Raw genomic sequence first — 16,392 nt, 5'->3', positions numbered from 1 at the left:
AAAAATGTTCTCGTTCAAAAAGATTCAAATCTAAAATTTTTGATTAAAAAAAGAGCAAACCCATCCAATATACCCGTCGTTATCGTCTTCACATATTGCGTACACGAAGTTGCATTAAATTAGAAGTTGGTTAACCAGAACAGAAATTGGCTATAAATATCCAATACTTTTTTGAGATCAAATGAAATCATTTTTTAAGGTGTGCATTATATCTCTCTCCTTCTCCCTCTCTTCTCACATACGTAAACGTATTTTTTTAATCTGATTTCAGTTGATATTCATGTCTTTCAATGCATAAGTAAATACTTAATTTTGTATAAAGTTGATCAAACAGACATGTATGCTACGTGACGTTCTACATGACAATTCACGTCCTACGTGTATTACGTTACGTAAGAAGTATATTTGTTCAATTTTATATCTAAATGTTTACTTATGTACACCTAAATTTAGAAAATGTGGATATCAAATAAAACTAAATTAAAGAGTACATTTTAAAAATACTTCAAAATACATGTTACGTATTTAATTAATTATACATCATGTTCTCCAACAAAAGCTTGAATTCTCCCTTTATTTTCTATTTATTGCACATTCTTCTTATATTTTCGTTGCATATTATATAGTTTCCATGGCTAGCTCAACCAGTTGCAGTCAAGCTGACGGTACGTATATCAAAGTTACTTTTTTTTTTAAATGATCAAATAGCGATTTTATAGAAAATCTGCGTATATTCAATTCGTGCAGGAATAATTGCAAATAATCATGAGCTCACTCCTTTGGAAAAGCATGTTATGTTCTTCGATATCAATAATGATAGAATAATTTATCCTTCAGAAACGTACAAAGGTTTTTCCTTCTTTTCTTTCTTAGCTAGTCAACATTAAAAAAATATGTTTTTTTTACATGAAAAAATTAAAAAAAATTTCATTATTATTGTGAGAACATAGTCTCTATTTTTCACCATGCATTTTTCGATTCAAAATGAATGAAAAATGATGTTCTCTAGCGTAAGTTTTTCATTGATTTGTGGTGAAAAAAAATATTTGTTTCTATTAGTGAATTTAATAAATATAGAGTTCTTTTTTTTTTCTTTTATTTAATACACTAATATATATTTTCTTTGACTTGACCTAATTATTTTCTGATTTATAATTATTTTTTTCAGCTTTTAGAAAGATGGGGCGTGGTATTTTCCGTTCTACGTTTTCTGCTATTCTCATTCATTTTAATCTCAGTTACAAGACTCGACCGGTAATTTTCATATATATATATTTATTTATTTTATCTATATATCGAGCGTATTTTGGAAATAATATTTTTATCTTTACGAAATAGTTTGTTCTTCCTAGACCCCACTTTATGGAATTTCACTGAGTATATATTGTTATTTCTTCTATATATGGTTCCATAGTATAATTTTGGTACTTCTTTAAAAAATTTGATATGAGTTGTCAATGTGAATTTCTCTATTGACTTAGTAATTAGATTAGGAACATGCACATTTGATAAAAAGGCAAAATTTATCTCGATTTGTTAAAAAATACATAAAAATAATAATTTATTTTTAATATAAGAGTCGAGTAAAATGAAATGAACAGACAGAGTACCTTCTTTTTACGAATTTCCTAATGTAATTTAGAATTGATATTTTTCAAAGTAAACTTAGGGAATTGAAAGTGGATCACAAATAAGTCATCTTTGGATATGATTTGTACTAATGTTCTCAACAATATAATTTATTCTAATTTTTTATATGCTTTCTTTTGTGTGTGTGTCACAGGGAAAATGTCCATCTTTACTCTTCCCTATTGTGGTAGAAAATATTAAATATGCCATACATGGTAGTGATTCTGGTGCCTATGACTCTGAAGGGAGGTAAATTCATAACTAGCTTATAAATAATTAAATTCTGGTTATGTATAGATATCTAATCGATATTTTAATATATAAAAAAAAATTGAGTAAAAATTAATGAGTTTTCGTAAATTCAAACATAACATGCTGGATCCGCTCATGTGGACCAAAGTGACTAAGTATAGTTACACTTGGTCCAGTCAGGAGAGGAGCTAGGGTTTAGATGTTAGAGGTTTCATTCGAACTTTTTTCAACAGAAAATTACATTGGTTATATATATATATAGTTGAACCTTTTTCGACTTTTTCGTGTGTTTACTTCTTCATATTTAATTAAATTCATTTTATTGAAAATTCTGACTCTGCCACCGTCTATTGATTTAACTTACTATTGTTCAAGGTTTGTGCCAGAGAAGTTTGAGGAGATCTTTAAGAAGCATGCAAATGAAAATGCAGATTCTTTGACCTACAATGAAGTGAAAGAAATGCTCAAAACCAATAGAAAACCAAAGGACTACTATGGATGGTATCCTCTCTTTCTTTGTTTCTTATTTTCTTCTTTGTTGTTACTCTCTCCGTCTCAATTTTCGTGATATATCAGACCAAATACATGGCTTAAAGATAATAATAATAATAATATACGATCTCAAACAATATTTTTGAGCATTAAACCTCTATACAAAGTGCAATTATACCTTTTTTTTTTTGTTTTGTTAGATTGTTTTCCTTATTTTTTAAAATTTGATTATAACACAATTTTTTTATATGTGTAGGGCAAATGCTTTTGTAGATTGGCATTCTTTATATGATTTAGGCAAAAATAAGAATGAAAAATTGACAAAAGAAACTGTAAAAGCTCTGTATGATGGAAGTCTTTTTGAGCAAATAGCAAAGGAGCATGCTTCAAAATAGTGGATTCTATAGTTCCACTATATATTAATTAAGTTATTGTATTATGTTGTTAATGCTATTGTTGTTATAATGCTATGTTTTTATTTTTATGCATTTGTAGTCTCCTTAAATTACTGAAAATAAATAAATCGAGGAGCTTTGTGTGAAAATTTTGTCTCTAATTATTACACACGTGAATCATTTTTTGTTTTTTGTCCTTTATTAAGAGACTCTATGATAGACGAAATTTTAGAATCACATAATTTGAAAGAATACACGATTTTTAGCATTGAAAAATTTAAAAAGAAGTGGCCCATAACAAAAAAGACGAAATTTTAAAATCATGTAATTTGCAAGAATAAACGATTTTCCAAAAAGGTCTGAAAATTCTAAAAAGAGGTGGCCCATGCAGGTCTCGAACCTGCGACCTTCGCGTTATTAGCACGACGCTCTAACCAACTGAGCTAATGGGCCAGTTGCTTGCATGTTCATATTTACCGGATACACTATCAAACAAGAATTTAGTGTCAACCATGAGTTTTTTTTCCACAGTTGAACTCCGAAAAATACGTTTGGACGGAATTTGAAAAACAAAAAAATGTATTTTCATTTTTTCACTCCAGATTACACACAAAAGTTAAAAACAACTTCAATTAGTAGTAATACTGGTCAAACATAATTTCAATTTTCACTTTAAAATAAAAAAAAAAAAATTTCCAAATTTCGCAGTGAAACATGACCAAAGGCCCAATTATTATACCTCGTAATTTCAAGATATTCAATATAGAGGAACAATGAAATTGAAACTACATCACAAATTTTAATCCATTAAAAACAATTGTAAATATTCTAGGCATGATATACATACGAAGTACATAATAATACATTGAATGCTTTAAATTTGAATACTAAGCTTTAATTCATATTGAATTCCCTTCATCCTTCTGCTTTTTACTATTTAATAATGATCACACTTGACTAACACTACTACCAACTACACCAGATTATGTTGGTCAGACTCTTCAAAAATTCCTTACGAGTGTGTGTCAAATCCTTCAAACACGCATAGCTTTTAAAGAATCTGACAAAGATACGACAATATCTTTTACAGGATCCGAGCAACTTAGCCACCAAAAAGCCTTTGGAAGAAGTTCTACAAATAACTATCTTCTTTTACATACTCTGTGAACTCTGGTGAGTTGCCAATTTGTAACTACTACACTATTATGTTATCTACAATAAATGTCAAAAACTTATGGAAACATCGAATACCTCCATTCGAGTTCCACGATGACACAAGAAATGAGACACATTAAGAAAACAGACTAGGTACATGTTCATTTCTGTGAGTTTGTGTTTGTTCGTGCTCGTGCCCTGCATTTTTCTATGTGTCATGAGAAAGGATGCGTATTGATCATAGACTTTGAAGGAGCGCCCTTTTGCAAGATGGAGGTTTCGTGGTTCGATGAGGAGATGTAGACTCAACTCCAAGTGTCTTCAATAGGAATTGTCTCTCCTGAAAAATTATACGAAATTCAGTTAGTTTTGCACCAAAGTTAATATGATTCAAATGAAAAAGCACAGCTATGCTGGATGTAGTTCCGAAGCATTACATAAAGCAATGATTGCTTACACTTTCGGAGAATTTTGGGCTGGGAATTGCTTCAGCTAATGATCTGAATTGCGGAGTTACTTGGAGAGGAGAAGGATATTCACATCCATCTGTTGCTGATACATCATCGTGCTTCATTTCATCACAAACAGACCGAGTATCTGACGTTCAAAATTATCATTTTTATGAGAATAAAGCAATTCAGATTTCAGCTTTAGCTATTTAGAATAGTCACTATGTATTATGTAATATGAAATTCTTCGTCGTACCATGAGGGAATGATAGATCACAGAAAATTCCATTTTCCAACTCTTGTACTCCAGTTTGATCACCTATTTGAAAGTTTTGCAAACCAGATTGAATCTCCTGATCACGCGTACACGTCTTAACTTGACTTTCTTCTGTTTTATTACTCAATGCACGCGACAGCTGAGTTGATCCGGTATTGTACTCTGAACTGTCACCAGACTCTTGAGATAAAGCAAGTTGCCTGTATGTACATCTAGATTTTAGACTAGTCTGCACTAGGAAAAATTAGCTTGTGCTAGTCAATACCTTTTAGATGATCGGTTCCTTTCGTTACTACTTGAGTTTGTTATCAGATTCTTATGAGTATTGTGTACAGAATTCATCTCTGTATGCCGGAACTTGAGCATATCACTTTCCTTCATACGATGAAGAAAATCATCGACTACCTGCAAAATAGTCAGATCATCCCATCAGAGACAGTGTTATCTATACCAAAAAGCACAAAAAGGCTTTAAGGTCATTTGAGGCTTTAAACGCAAATAAAGTGCAAAAGGCACAGTGGAGAAAACATACGAATACAACTATAAGCATGAATAACAAACATACGGACAAAGAAACAGAATTATTTTCGGATATAAAGTAAAATTTCAATTGTTTAGTGTCGCCTCTTTAGGACAAGCTCATTCACAAAGAAAAGTTTGTCTTAAAGCCTTGATGATGACACTGAAGTACACGTTAAGCGAAGTGAAGAGCTCAATGTGTTTTGAGCCTCGTGTCAAGGCTTAAGCACGCCTTTTACAGCTTGTTGCATCCTTAACGAGATTACAACTTCTGCAACCAGTAATGTAAATAATAGCTTACCATCCAAGCATTTTCAAGTCTCTGGTTACTGTTTTGCGAATTAACTTTGAGTGCCAGTGAGCTCAGTATTTCTTCTTGTTGCATCAACATATTTCGATCATTCTTCTTAAGGACCGTTCCTGGAAAATCCATAGAAAGTCCGTTACATAATCAATGATATGTTCTCTCATCTAATATTCGACTATCCCTTTACAACGTTTACTGTCAAACATTGTTACCATTTTCATGTGTCTCTTTCAGGTTATTGACATTCTGAGCAAGCACTGCAAATGGATGTCTAACCGGTTGATTATTATTCGGACAATCATCAACCGAGCTTTGTATAGTATGGCTCCTCCTGCATCACGACGATTGTATGTTATATAATACATACCTTTTGTATCTCCGCGACATAATTGAACCAAGCTATATTCATTTTACCTCAGCTTCTTAGCGGAAACATCACATATTCTGTCAGTATCGAGCTTATTTGATAACGTAACCCTGTTTTCTTCAGCCATTGCTTCATGTTTTGCTTTCTTTTTGCAGATTGTAGTGAACCTGTTCTTCACAGCATTATCCGTTCTGTATCAACGCGAAAAAAAAAAAGTTCAGAACACTAAACATTCCTAACAAAAAACTGAAATTTCTAACAATTAGTACCAAAATACAATGCTGTTTTACCTGCCTGATACCACTTTGGCAATTTCAGTCCATCTGTTTCCAAAAATCTTTTGAGCCTGCAAACGCGCAAGCAATCTTTTTCTATAAGATATGTACATTGTAATCACAATTTATCATCATCAAATACTTATTCAGATTCAGACGTCTTAATTTCAATGGAAACAAATGAGGCCTTATTCACGTAAGTAGAACAAGTTTGTAAATGATTACAAAACCAAACCTCCCAAATAGAAACGCGACTTAATGTACAATGTTACAATCAACATAACATCATTTTTACCGCGCATAAAAGCATATCTTCTTCGGGTGACCATCCTCCCCTTTTGAAATCGGAGTTCAAATAAGTGAACCATCTGCAGATTTTTTAAAAAAACACAATCACATTAGTTAACCAAAAGACACAAATAAAAAACAGTAAATGAATAATGGAAAATGTCAAATACAGAGAGAATATTTTGGAACAAACCTTCTTTTGCATTGCCTAGTTGTTTTATCCTTGAAGTTTGAAGCTATGATAGTCCAACTACATCATACATCATGAAGAAAAAAAAATCATTTAGATTCAAAGGGCGGAGCTAGTAAGGGACGCGGAAAACTACACTGTATATATATGGTTAAAATTATTTGTTACGTATATGTTTTAGATATTGAACCCCATTCGACTTAATCACGTGTTTACATCTTCATATTCTGAACCCTCTTAATGAAAATTTTGACTATGTTATCGTGGCAGCCTTCAATAGCCATATGGACAAACTTTTTTGGTCTTATTAGATACCAAAAATATATGGCCCTTTTTTTAAGATCATTGAAAATTTTCAAAGGTTGATTTCTTAGCTGGTAATTTAACTAATAGTAGTTATTATCTTGAAAAGTCATATTTCTTTCTTGATTTCAATTTGTCATTAACGAAAATGACTTTCTATAATAACTGTTAGTCGAGTGATCATTCGAGAAATTAACTCTAAAAAAAAATCGAAAGGATAAGTGACATTACTTGTCATCAATTCCATGAATACGAATTTGCTCTCGTAGTATATCGTCCTCCTGCAACACAAAACAAACATCAATACAAGATGTAGCTGCATGAATCAAAGTGAATACTAAAGTGGGACCGGCCTCCTTAGCATCAGGTGACCAAATATGCGATGGAACAAACACAATCAACTCAAAAAGGACCAAAACAAATAAAACAATAACCAACCAATCAATCATGTCTTAATTACAAATTAATTAGTGTCAAATAACCATAATAATAATAATAATTAGTACCTCTTGTGACCAAGACACAATATGTCTTTCTTTTGGTTTGGCTCCATCACAATTATTTCCTTTAGTCTTCTTCATTTTTCACAACTTATAATAACTAGATTGTTATGTTACAAAAGAGCCTTTTGGATGAATAATTGATTTATATAGAAATGGCTTAGGGGACAAAAAGGGGGAAATAGTGTTACACTACTTGGATACCTTTCACCTTGGATTCACTAGTTTATACTATTGGAATTCTATGCATAATGAATTCCAAAATTAGAAAAAATATTACTCCCTACTTCATTGATTTCTTAATAATGTTTTATTTATGATCTTTAGGTAATACTGAGCCACCTTTGGTTATAAAAAAATAAATTATACAATGATTTTATATGATACTTAAATAAATCGGGTGACTTTAATATTATAAGAGATAATTCAATAATTTTAGTAAAACGAAATAAAAAATTGAGTGATCATCCGTAAAATCAACCCATAAACTTTCATGTACTATCTTTCAAGTTCTAATAAGTCAAAAGGATATACTAATCCAATATTTTCAAGAAAAGAGCTTTCTAGAGAGGGAATCTATAGTTGCATGTAAAAGGAACATATGGAACCCTAGGTAAAAGTTTCTAAGTTGGAAAAATGAATTCAAAGTACGGCATAATACATAAATGTGTTATTTAATTTAGTCTTAACTGATATCTATGTCTTCTAACTATCGATGTGCACAATTAGACATTTAAACTGTTAAAAAATTAAAGAAGCGTAGAATATATGGCGTCCTACGTGTATTATGTCACATAGAATATATGTGTCTACTTGTCCAATTTTATATAAGTTTAAGTACCTATTTATGTACATCCAAAGTTGGAGATCATATATAAATGTCAGCTGAAGCTAAATTAAAAGACATATTTAAGTATATATTATGTCATTCTAAGTTCTATGTATTAATATTTATATCTAGATCTTTCTTACCTATCACTTTATTTTATTTTATTTTATATATCTATATGGGAGCGTATGTGGTGTTGAAAAATTATGCTCTCTCAAATGACATGTGATGATATAGCATATATATAACTTTTAGAATCATATGATAAGAGTAATTATATTTCAATGGAGAATATATTCAACCCTAGAGCCAAATGTCTTAATGATGAACTTGAATGGTTTTCATTATTGCATTCTTAGATTTTTGAATTCAATTGACCACTTTTTGGTTTGGTCATATCTAAATAAAAACACAAATATAAAGAGGAGAGAAATTATGAACTTGAGTACTTTCATGAGACATCCGTTAGTATAACATTTACTCAACACAAATAAAATATTTGGATACATTTATGGACATTTACCGACCACCATAATTCTAATATTCCATTATTTTTATTATTATAGGGAAAAAGATCTGAAATATATTTAAACTTTGATCGAAATTATTATCACGATACTAAGTTTTGAAATGACCTTTTTACCCCTTTACACTATTTAATAATGTCTTTTGAAGGTATAAATGTGCCCACGTGGACATCATAAATATTGCGTCATTATAAATAGTAATGTGTCCATGTGGGCATATATATACCTTTAAAATACATTTTAAAATAGTGTAGGGGGTAAAAGGTTGTCCATAAAGTTTGGTATCGTAACAACAATTTCAACCAAAGTTGAAAGTATTTTTCAGACCCTTTTTCCATTATTATAAGATGTGTGTTAGTTTATTTGTTATTTTATTTCATACTTTGCAAGTCTAAAAAGATATTATTTTGTGGTTGAGATATCACATACTTCATTTGTAATTTTATATCTCACTCAATACTCAATATTAGAGCTGTCAATATGGGCTAACCCACCCCATCTGGGTTAATCCTTACAGGCTTCGACATTTTACGGGTCAGGCCGGGCTAGTCCATTTTTGGTGTGAGCCAGAAAACGGCCGGCCAAACCCACAAGTACGTGGGCTACAGGCTTGCCGGGCCAGCCCACTTTATTTAAAAGTTATATTATATTTAAAATTATTAAGTTAAATTATAAATTATAATTTAAAAATATTATCATAAATATCGACAAAACAATATTACATGATGTTAATGTTACTAGTTTATAATCAAATCCACAAATAAAATTATCTTTGTAATATTTATTAAGTTTTTTTTCAAGTAAAAGTATAAATATTTAAATAGAAATATTAACGTAATTGTTTTGAGTTTGTATTCTCTTTAATTTTAAATTTTAATATTATATTATATTTTTTTAATTAATTTTTATTGGCCCACGGGCCGGCCCTACCGATATTTCTCAAGCCCCACAAATCAACAGGCTTATTCAGACCGGGCTAAAAAAATCCTTTTCTCAAATGGACTTCAAAAATCGTAGCTCATCCCTATTAAATCTCGGGCTAGAGCAGGCCGGCCAACAGACCTAACCCATATTAACGGCACTACTCAATAGACATGTGCCAATAGGTAATACCCGTATTAGGAAAAGAAAATTAAACAAATAGATATGATTTATTTTCTGCATTAGGCATGTGCTACAATGAAAATTATATTATATTTATAAAAAGTTATATTAAGTAAATAAGTTTATAATTATGTTATATATATTCAATTTTGAACATTTTTTAATAAAATTTCTAATTTCGCCGTTCGGCAATTATTTGTTCTTATAAAAATATTTGTTTATTCTATCATACAACATTGAAAGTTTCACATATAACACTTTAAATGAATATGTACGATAACTTGTAAGTTCTTTTTAATGGTAATCTTACTATAAAAGTAAAAAGTTAGGTAACAAATTATTTTTAAAAAAAATAGGTTAGGTAACAAATTATTTTTAAAAAAAAAATAGGTTAAGGTGTAAACTGGTATTAACTCGTAGATATGTGGTGGATAATGTTTTTACTAGCTAGCATTTCACATTTAATTAAAATCTATATAAAGACTACAAGTTCTAAATATTTTCTCACCACTTTCTTTCACAACGTATTGCTATTCTTAAAAAATAAAAAATATGGGTTTAAAAGGTAAGTTGATAGCTTCAATGGAGATGAAGTGTGGAGAAGGCTCGTTTTTCGATATTTTTCACATCAATACTAATCAGGTACCCAATATAAGTCCTAAAAATATCGTCCATTTTGGAATTCACGAAGGTGAAAGCGTTAAGACTGGTTCGATTGTTAGTTGGAAATACAATGAAGGTAACTCACCTTTTTTTGGTACCCTATCTCTCTCTTAATATGATTTACTTGCATAAATTTTCTCTATTTAAGGGTATTTGACAATAACTAATAAGAAAGTTTATTTCTAAGAAAATAATCTTCATGAAAATATATTCGATGGTGTTTAATTTTCATAAATATAGTACAAGTAAATCCTTTTGCTTTTCAACAAAGGAATATAACTACTCATCACTCACTAATCTTTAATAATAATATTAAAAAAAACTCATGAAAGTAGTAATAACATCACAAATATAATTTTCTCACCTAATAATATTTTGTAAATGTTTAAATTCTCCATTTAACAGTTGAACTAGTGCTAACGATCTCTTGTATTTTCTGTTTATAATATGATTGTAGCTGGACAAGAAATGTATATGAAGCACCTAATCGAAGCGGCCGATCCTCAGCAGAAATTAATCAAATGGAAAGTTATCGAAGGAGATTTATTAAAGTTGTATAAATACTGTAATTTTACAACATCTTGTGATGGCCAGTGGACTACTTGGACAATTGACTACGAAAAGAAAACTGAAGATACCCCAGAACCCCTCCTTCACTTGGGTGTTATCCTTGCCATGACCAAGGATATAGAAAGTCACCTTCTCAAGAAATAATGTGTGTGTGTGTGTGATGAATAATTTGCTAGTTCTAGCTAGCATGTGGAATAATAAATAATATAATGTATATGTGACTATGTACATACACATTATGTGATGTGTTGGTGTGATGAATATTTGGCTAGTTCTAGCCAGCATGTGGAATAAGTGATGTTTTTGATGAATATGTTATGTATATGTCACTAGAGCTAATATCATGCACAAAAGCATAAACATATATAAACTGATCAACCAATAACTTATAAGAATCATAGCAGAAGAATACTAAGATGGCACATTATCTACCAGAAAATAAGGAATTTCCAACGATTACAGAAGAAAGACGTATCAATCGTCTGCAACATCCTTCGAAAGCCTGCAAAAAGTGAAGTGTTGAATCTTGATATCTGCCAACATGATCTCATCAAACACTAAAATGAACACACCAGTGAAAAGAGCAATAACTCTACCTGCTTTTGTTATCGAGATTGGACCTCGCAACACAACCAACAAATGCAGCACACATCACATCTCCTAACAGGGGTATAAAGCTGTGTTGATAAAATAAAGGCACATCAGAGGAGCCACGGGGATACAGCAGACTCCATCAAAACAAACCAAATGAATGAATCTACATATAACAGTTACCATTGTCAAAAAAAGAAAGAAACTACATGTAACTTGTATGTAGAGACTCAAGTGCCCCAAAAAACGCACCACAAAAGAGGCAGGTGTGATTGGGACAAGCGTCTCCCACCACGACAAGCACATCTTCTACAGAAATAGGTCCTAAAGTCCACAGAAGAATTTGAGATATTAATTGCTAAGGGAAACCTCCAAAATTATAAGAAATGTTTGCAAAGAAGACATCAGAAAAGTTATAATTCCAGAATGTGCCTTGGACTCAGAAGACAGAAAGAAATAACAACTGAGCTGTAGTTAGGGTGCAGCAACTGCAGGTGGTGAGACAAACACAAAATTAGTAACATAAACAAAACTCGTGAACCCACAGTCATGGCATCTTTATAGACATAGAACTAGTAAACTTCCTGTTGTCCTCATGGATGATCACCAACATGCCAAAATCTGTAGTAGATACTCAGCCATCAGCTTGAAAAATAAAGATGATTAAATGCAGAAAGAAAAACTAAAGTACAAGACCAGTATTATCTCCCAAATAACATGAAAGAAGTATAGAGAATTCTTAAAATTCATAACAAGGATTAGATATGCCGAACAGTAGCAAAATAAACCTTTGAAGACCATGCCAAATAACTCCCCATTCATCTCTTTCTCCCACCACGTTCTCTTAGTGAGAGACCAAGTGTTTCTCCAGATGCAACATTATAGTACGCAAGAGACAAGTTGTCCTTGAGAAAACCAGCCTTTCCACTCAGTTTTTGTTTGTTTGCAGGCAGCTGAATCTCCCCAGAAATCTTCTCTTTTAGACTGGCAATGGTTTCGGACAGAGATTGCACTGTAATTTCCAGAATTTGTCCTTTGAGATTCCCTTCATCGGTATTCGGCACAGATATATTGATTCTTGCAGGTCCCTGCAATAAAATCCCAGCAGGCAACATAATTTCCATGGATGTAAGAAAATTGAGGCATTAAGCAAAATTCTCAGAGACCCAGACAATTATGTAAAAGTTGGGGGGAAAAAGAAAAAAAAAGAAGCTATCCATACCGAGTGCTGAGCCAAAAACTGGTCTTCAGGAATGAGAATAGACTCTTCAAGCTTTTGCCTCTTTGGCTCTGGCTCTTCAGGGAGAGGAGGCGCTTCCTCTGGTGGAGGGGGTGGCGGCATTCCTTGGGGCATAGGAGGCGGCGGGACCATAGACATTCCGGGCTGGGACATCGGGTGGGGAACAAAGGGTCGAGGTGCTCCCAAAGGAGTAAATTGTGATCCAGGAGGTGGTGGAATGGGAATGTTATGAGAATTCATACCCATCGATGGAGGCATTGGAGGGCGATTCACCATGAGATTTTGCTGACCTGGCATCTGTGGCATGGGAGGAGGTGGGGGCCGAACCTGAGGAATCATGTTAACCATAGGAGGTCGAGGTGGAGGCGGAGCAGCAACCCCAGGAGTAGAATACTGGACTGTATTAGGAGGCCTAGGAATATTCAGTGCAAGCCCAGGTGGAGGTAGTGGCCTAATAGATGGAAAACCAGGTCTGGGAGGTGGAGGAGCCTGTGGTCCAGGAAGGTTTCTTGCATCATTTGCAGCATCATTCTGATCATCACTGTTCTGAGACATTGCCTGGTTTGCAGTGCGACCAATGCTACCTGTGTGACCATCCCATATGACTTGCTTCGGCTCTTCCTTCTTTTTCTCAATCTCAGCCTTGACCGCGTTTGAAACTTCTTCTTCTGTGGTACCAAATATATCCGGACGGGTTCTTGCAAGTCCAACAATGTTCCTAGAAATCTCATCATCCTGCGCAAGAGTCGTCTCCTTAATCTTCGCAAACATCCTGTCCTTCTGTTCCTTGTACTTTGGATCAATGAGAGAGATTCTCATATGTTCAGACATCTCATTAATAGGTATGAGCTCACCGGTTATAGGTGAGACAACATACTTAGTTGGGTCCCTTTCTGCCAGGATCCTCTCTTCAGGCCTCTTCCAGTTCTTCACAATCCGCATTGGTGGGTCCTGTTCCTCTGAAATTGCCATGGCTTCAGCACTCTTGATACCACCATTCTCTTCAAGAGTCGCAGCTCGCATACCTTCTTCAACTAGCTGCACCTCTTCTTCATCCATCTCCATTTCCACCTCTTTTCCAGGCTCAACATACTCTTCTTCCTCCAATGTAGGCATCTTGCTCCTCCTTATAACCTCCTCTAGGGTCATAGGTGGAGGTAAATCCTGATCCTCGTCATCAGCAAAATCTATAGTCTCAACAACGACAAAATCATGCCAATCAATCATAGCCATCTGCACCCTCTCTTGTTCTATCTCATCTTCAGCTTTTTGCCGAGCCTGCTCCTGTGACCTTTCCCATTCCAACCGATGCAGACATCGCTCTAGGACTGTTGTCATGTCAGCAGCACTCTTCTGCAGCTTGTCCGTCAAGCCTTTCGGAGGCATCAGAACTTTTGAATACGCATCAGCAAGTGAAGTGAAAAACATGAACATGCTGTGAGTAGGCTTTAGAAAATGAAATTGGGGATTATTAATCTCCCTGCTTGTTAACCCTGTTAAGAAAGACTTCCCATTTCTGGCCACAAATTGTGCTGTAAGCTTAATAATATCCAGTTCTTCACCTGTGATCCCTTCAGGGAGTCTTACAGTATATTGCTCTGCCTCAGGTGGCTCGAGAACCTTTCTTACAGGTCTAAACTGAGCTGACGGATCAGGTTTAGCAGTTGCCTCAGCACCATCAGCAGTAGGAGGAGCAGGGGCTGCTTCATTGTCATCTGGCTGAGTAGGCTGCTCTCCAGAAGCCTGATTCTGTGTGCGAGCATCAGCCAAACGGTGCTGATAATAGGCATGGTAAGGATCAGAGGCATTCAAGAAGTTAAATTTCGCATTGCCAGCATTATTTAGAACAATTCTCTTCTCAAATTCCGGACCATTCTTCGCAACAAACTGCGAAGTCTTATCAACAATACTCCTAATATCTGGAGGAGGGTAAATGATACCAATAGTTCTCGTATGTGTAGCAACAGATGTTGGAACCTTGTTGCCTTTATTGTTGTCCTCTTCATTCTCTTCCATCCTATCATCCTCTGGTTCCTCTACCACCTGAGCAGGAGGTATTGGTCCCAGATTCCCATCCAACGGCGGTGCCGGAAGGGGCAATATCGTTGTGGTGCCAAACATTTCTATTCCTGCATGTTGCAGCAAATTCTATTATCAAAAAAACAATTCATTTGTGGCACATAGCATTGAGAACGAATGATTGAAGGAAAAAAAAAGCTTATTTATATCTTAATAATTTTCCCCTCGGGTAAGCCCCATGAAAATGGAACTTCAATAGCTAGTGTCAGCTCTTTAAATACATCAGATAACTGAAAATATCTCAACAAATTTACAGATATGAATACAAAATCTCATTTCTCATGAAAAATGGAACTTCAGCAGCTAATGTCAGCTCTTCAAGTACATCACATAACTGAAAAGATCTCAACAAATTTACAGATATGAACACAAAATCTCTCTTCTCATGAAAATTTAACTTCAACCGCTAATCTCAGCTCACTTAATACATCACATAACAGGTGAACAGAGAAGCTTATCAGCAATTTTCTGGTATTTGACAACAACTAGACGAGGAAGAGTGAACTTACCTGAATAAGAGCAGCGACAGGCGTCAACCGGCGTCAACCGGCGGCAGAACTCTCTCTGAATCTCGGACTCTGAGTGAATTTCTGAGATTATAAGACCTAATTGGAAATTTGGAACCCTAGAATTTGATCGATTGTTCTTATTGTTATTAGAACATTTTACATTCTTATATTTGTGCATTTATTAAAACAATTTGTTTTAGTATTATTTATTTGGATAACTTCTTCTTCTTCTTTTTTAACGTTTATTTTTTTTACAAAAAAGTATGATTAGTTTTCTTAGAACAATTTTTCATTCAAGATTTTCTATTTGTAACATACAATTTAAGTTAAATTACTTTTACTTAATAAAAGCTTAATTAGAATTGTTTGAATTTACGAAGGTTAAAGCGATATTACAATATTTTGAGAAAATTATTTTAGTTGTTATCTTTTTATTAATCTTAACTAATTTCTAAGTTGTATTTTTGAGTTTTGACAAATGCACTAGTATGCAAAATTGAGAAAAAGGATGTCCGCTCTCACGGCGTCAAATACTAATTCAAAAATTATAAAAGCGAATAATTTTGTGAAGACAAAGATAAATCACATCGATCAAATTATATTTGAGGGAGATGAAAAGGCGAAAAGAATGATCAGTGTCACGTTTCATGACATTCACATAAAAACTTAGAGCGACAGTTTGTTGTGGAGATAGAGAGAGATCACGTCTTATAATATATAATGAAAAACTATGAGAAGATAGCAAAAAACACAACTAGTAAATCAAACTTTTTGTTATTCATGAAGAAAAATGTGAGAATGAAATTGAAACGATACAGAGAAGATTAGCATGGCCCCTGTGCAAGGATGACACGCACAAATCGAGAAGTAGTCATGATATAG

The 16,392-nt window shown here is 33.5% G+C and overlaps 4 protein-coding genes and 2 non-coding genes across 13 annotated transcripts; 3 read left to right on the top strand and 3 right to left on the bottom strand.

The window, feature by feature from the left end:
• The first annotated feature begins 526 nt into the window (after positions 1-526).
• On the top strand, positions 527-2,861 carry LOC107017343 (probable peroxygenase 5). The gene is made up of 6 exons (XM_027916753.1): positions 527-665; positions 748-849; positions 1,169-1,254; positions 1,784-1,878; positions 2,257-2,382; positions 2,630-2,861. The coding sequence occupies exons 1-6, from the start codon at positions 632-634 to the stop codon at positions 2,766-2,768; spliced, it is 582 nt and encodes a 193-aa protein (XP_027772554.1). The 5' UTR covers positions 527-631; the 3' UTR covers positions 2,769-2,861.
• A 286-nt stretch (positions 2,862-3,147) lies between these two features.
• On the bottom strand, positions 3,148-3,221 carry TRNAI-AAU. Its single transcript has one exon. It is a non-coding gene; the product is annotated as a tRNA-Ile (tRNA).
• A 464-nt stretch (positions 3,222-3,685) lies between these two features.
• On the bottom strand, positions 3,686-7,347 carry LOC107017701 (transcription factor MYB124-like). Its single transcript, XM_027916346.1, has 11 exons — positions 7,130-7,347; positions 6,599-6,655; positions 6,413-6,485; positions 6,133-6,188; positions 5,890-6,033; positions 5,688-5,806; positions 5,470-5,588; positions 4,915-5,054; positions 4,629-4,849; positions 4,381-4,520; positions 3,686-4,263 (listed from the first exon to the last, which is right to left on the bottom strand). The coding sequence occupies exons 1-11, from the start codon at positions 7,345-7,347 to the stop codon at positions 4,162-4,164; spliced, it is 1,389 nt and encodes a 462-aa protein (XP_027772147.1). The 3' UTR covers positions 3,686-4,161.
• Positions 7,348-10,362: 3,015 nt separating this feature from the next.
• LOC107017702 (kirola-like) lies at positions 10,363-11,404 on the top strand. The gene is made up of 2 exons (XM_015217932.1): positions 10,363-10,597; positions 10,979-11,404. Exons 1-2 carry the CDS (start codon positions 10,411-10,413, stop codon positions 11,233-11,235), a joined length of 444 nt encoding a protein of 147 aa, XP_015073418.1. The 5' UTR covers positions 10,363-10,410; the 3' UTR covers positions 11,236-11,404.
• A 28-nt stretch (positions 11,405-11,432) lies between these two features.
• On the bottom strand, positions 11,433-15,703 carry LOC107017700 (probable splicing factor 3A subunit 1). 8 transcript variants are annotated; one of them, XM_027916107.1, is made up of 7 exons: positions 15,511-15,703; positions 12,905-15,051; positions 12,471-12,770; positions 12,115-12,170; positions 11,935-12,006; positions 11,688-11,848; positions 11,433-11,593 (listed from the first exon to the last, which is right to left on the bottom strand). In XM_027916107.1, the coding sequence occupies exons 1-3, from the start codon at positions 15,686-15,688 to the stop codon at positions 12,501-12,503; spliced, it is 2,595 nt and encodes an 864-aa protein (XP_027771908.1). In that variant the 5' UTR covers positions 15,689-15,703; the 3' UTR covers positions 11,433-11,593; positions 11,688-11,848; positions 11,935-12,006; positions 12,115-12,170; positions 12,471-12,500. The 8 variants fall into 8 exon arrangements, with proteins under 8 accessions (XP_027771908.1, XP_027771906.1, XP_027771907.1 ...); XM_027916105.1 differs by having other exon boundaries at positions 11,688-11,768; positions 11,935-12,303; XM_027916106.1 differs by having other exon boundaries at positions 11,688-11,768; positions 11,935-12,170.
• A 582-nt stretch (positions 15,704-16,285) lies between these two features.
• On the top strand, positions 16,286-16,392 carry LOC114077022. Its single transcript, XR_003578117.1, has one exon. It is a non-coding gene; the product is annotated as a U6 spliceosomal RNA (small nuclear RNA).

Source organism: Solanum pennellii, chromosome 4, assembly GCF_001406875.1.
Source record: "Solanum pennellii chromosome 4, SPENNV200".
Taxonomy (NCBI): Eukaryota; Viridiplantae; Streptophyta; class Magnoliopsida; order Solanales; family Solanaceae; genus Solanum; species Solanum pennellii.
The sequence above is the reverse complement of the archived record's forward strand: the minus strand, read 5'-3'. Positions and strand labels throughout refer to the sequence as shown.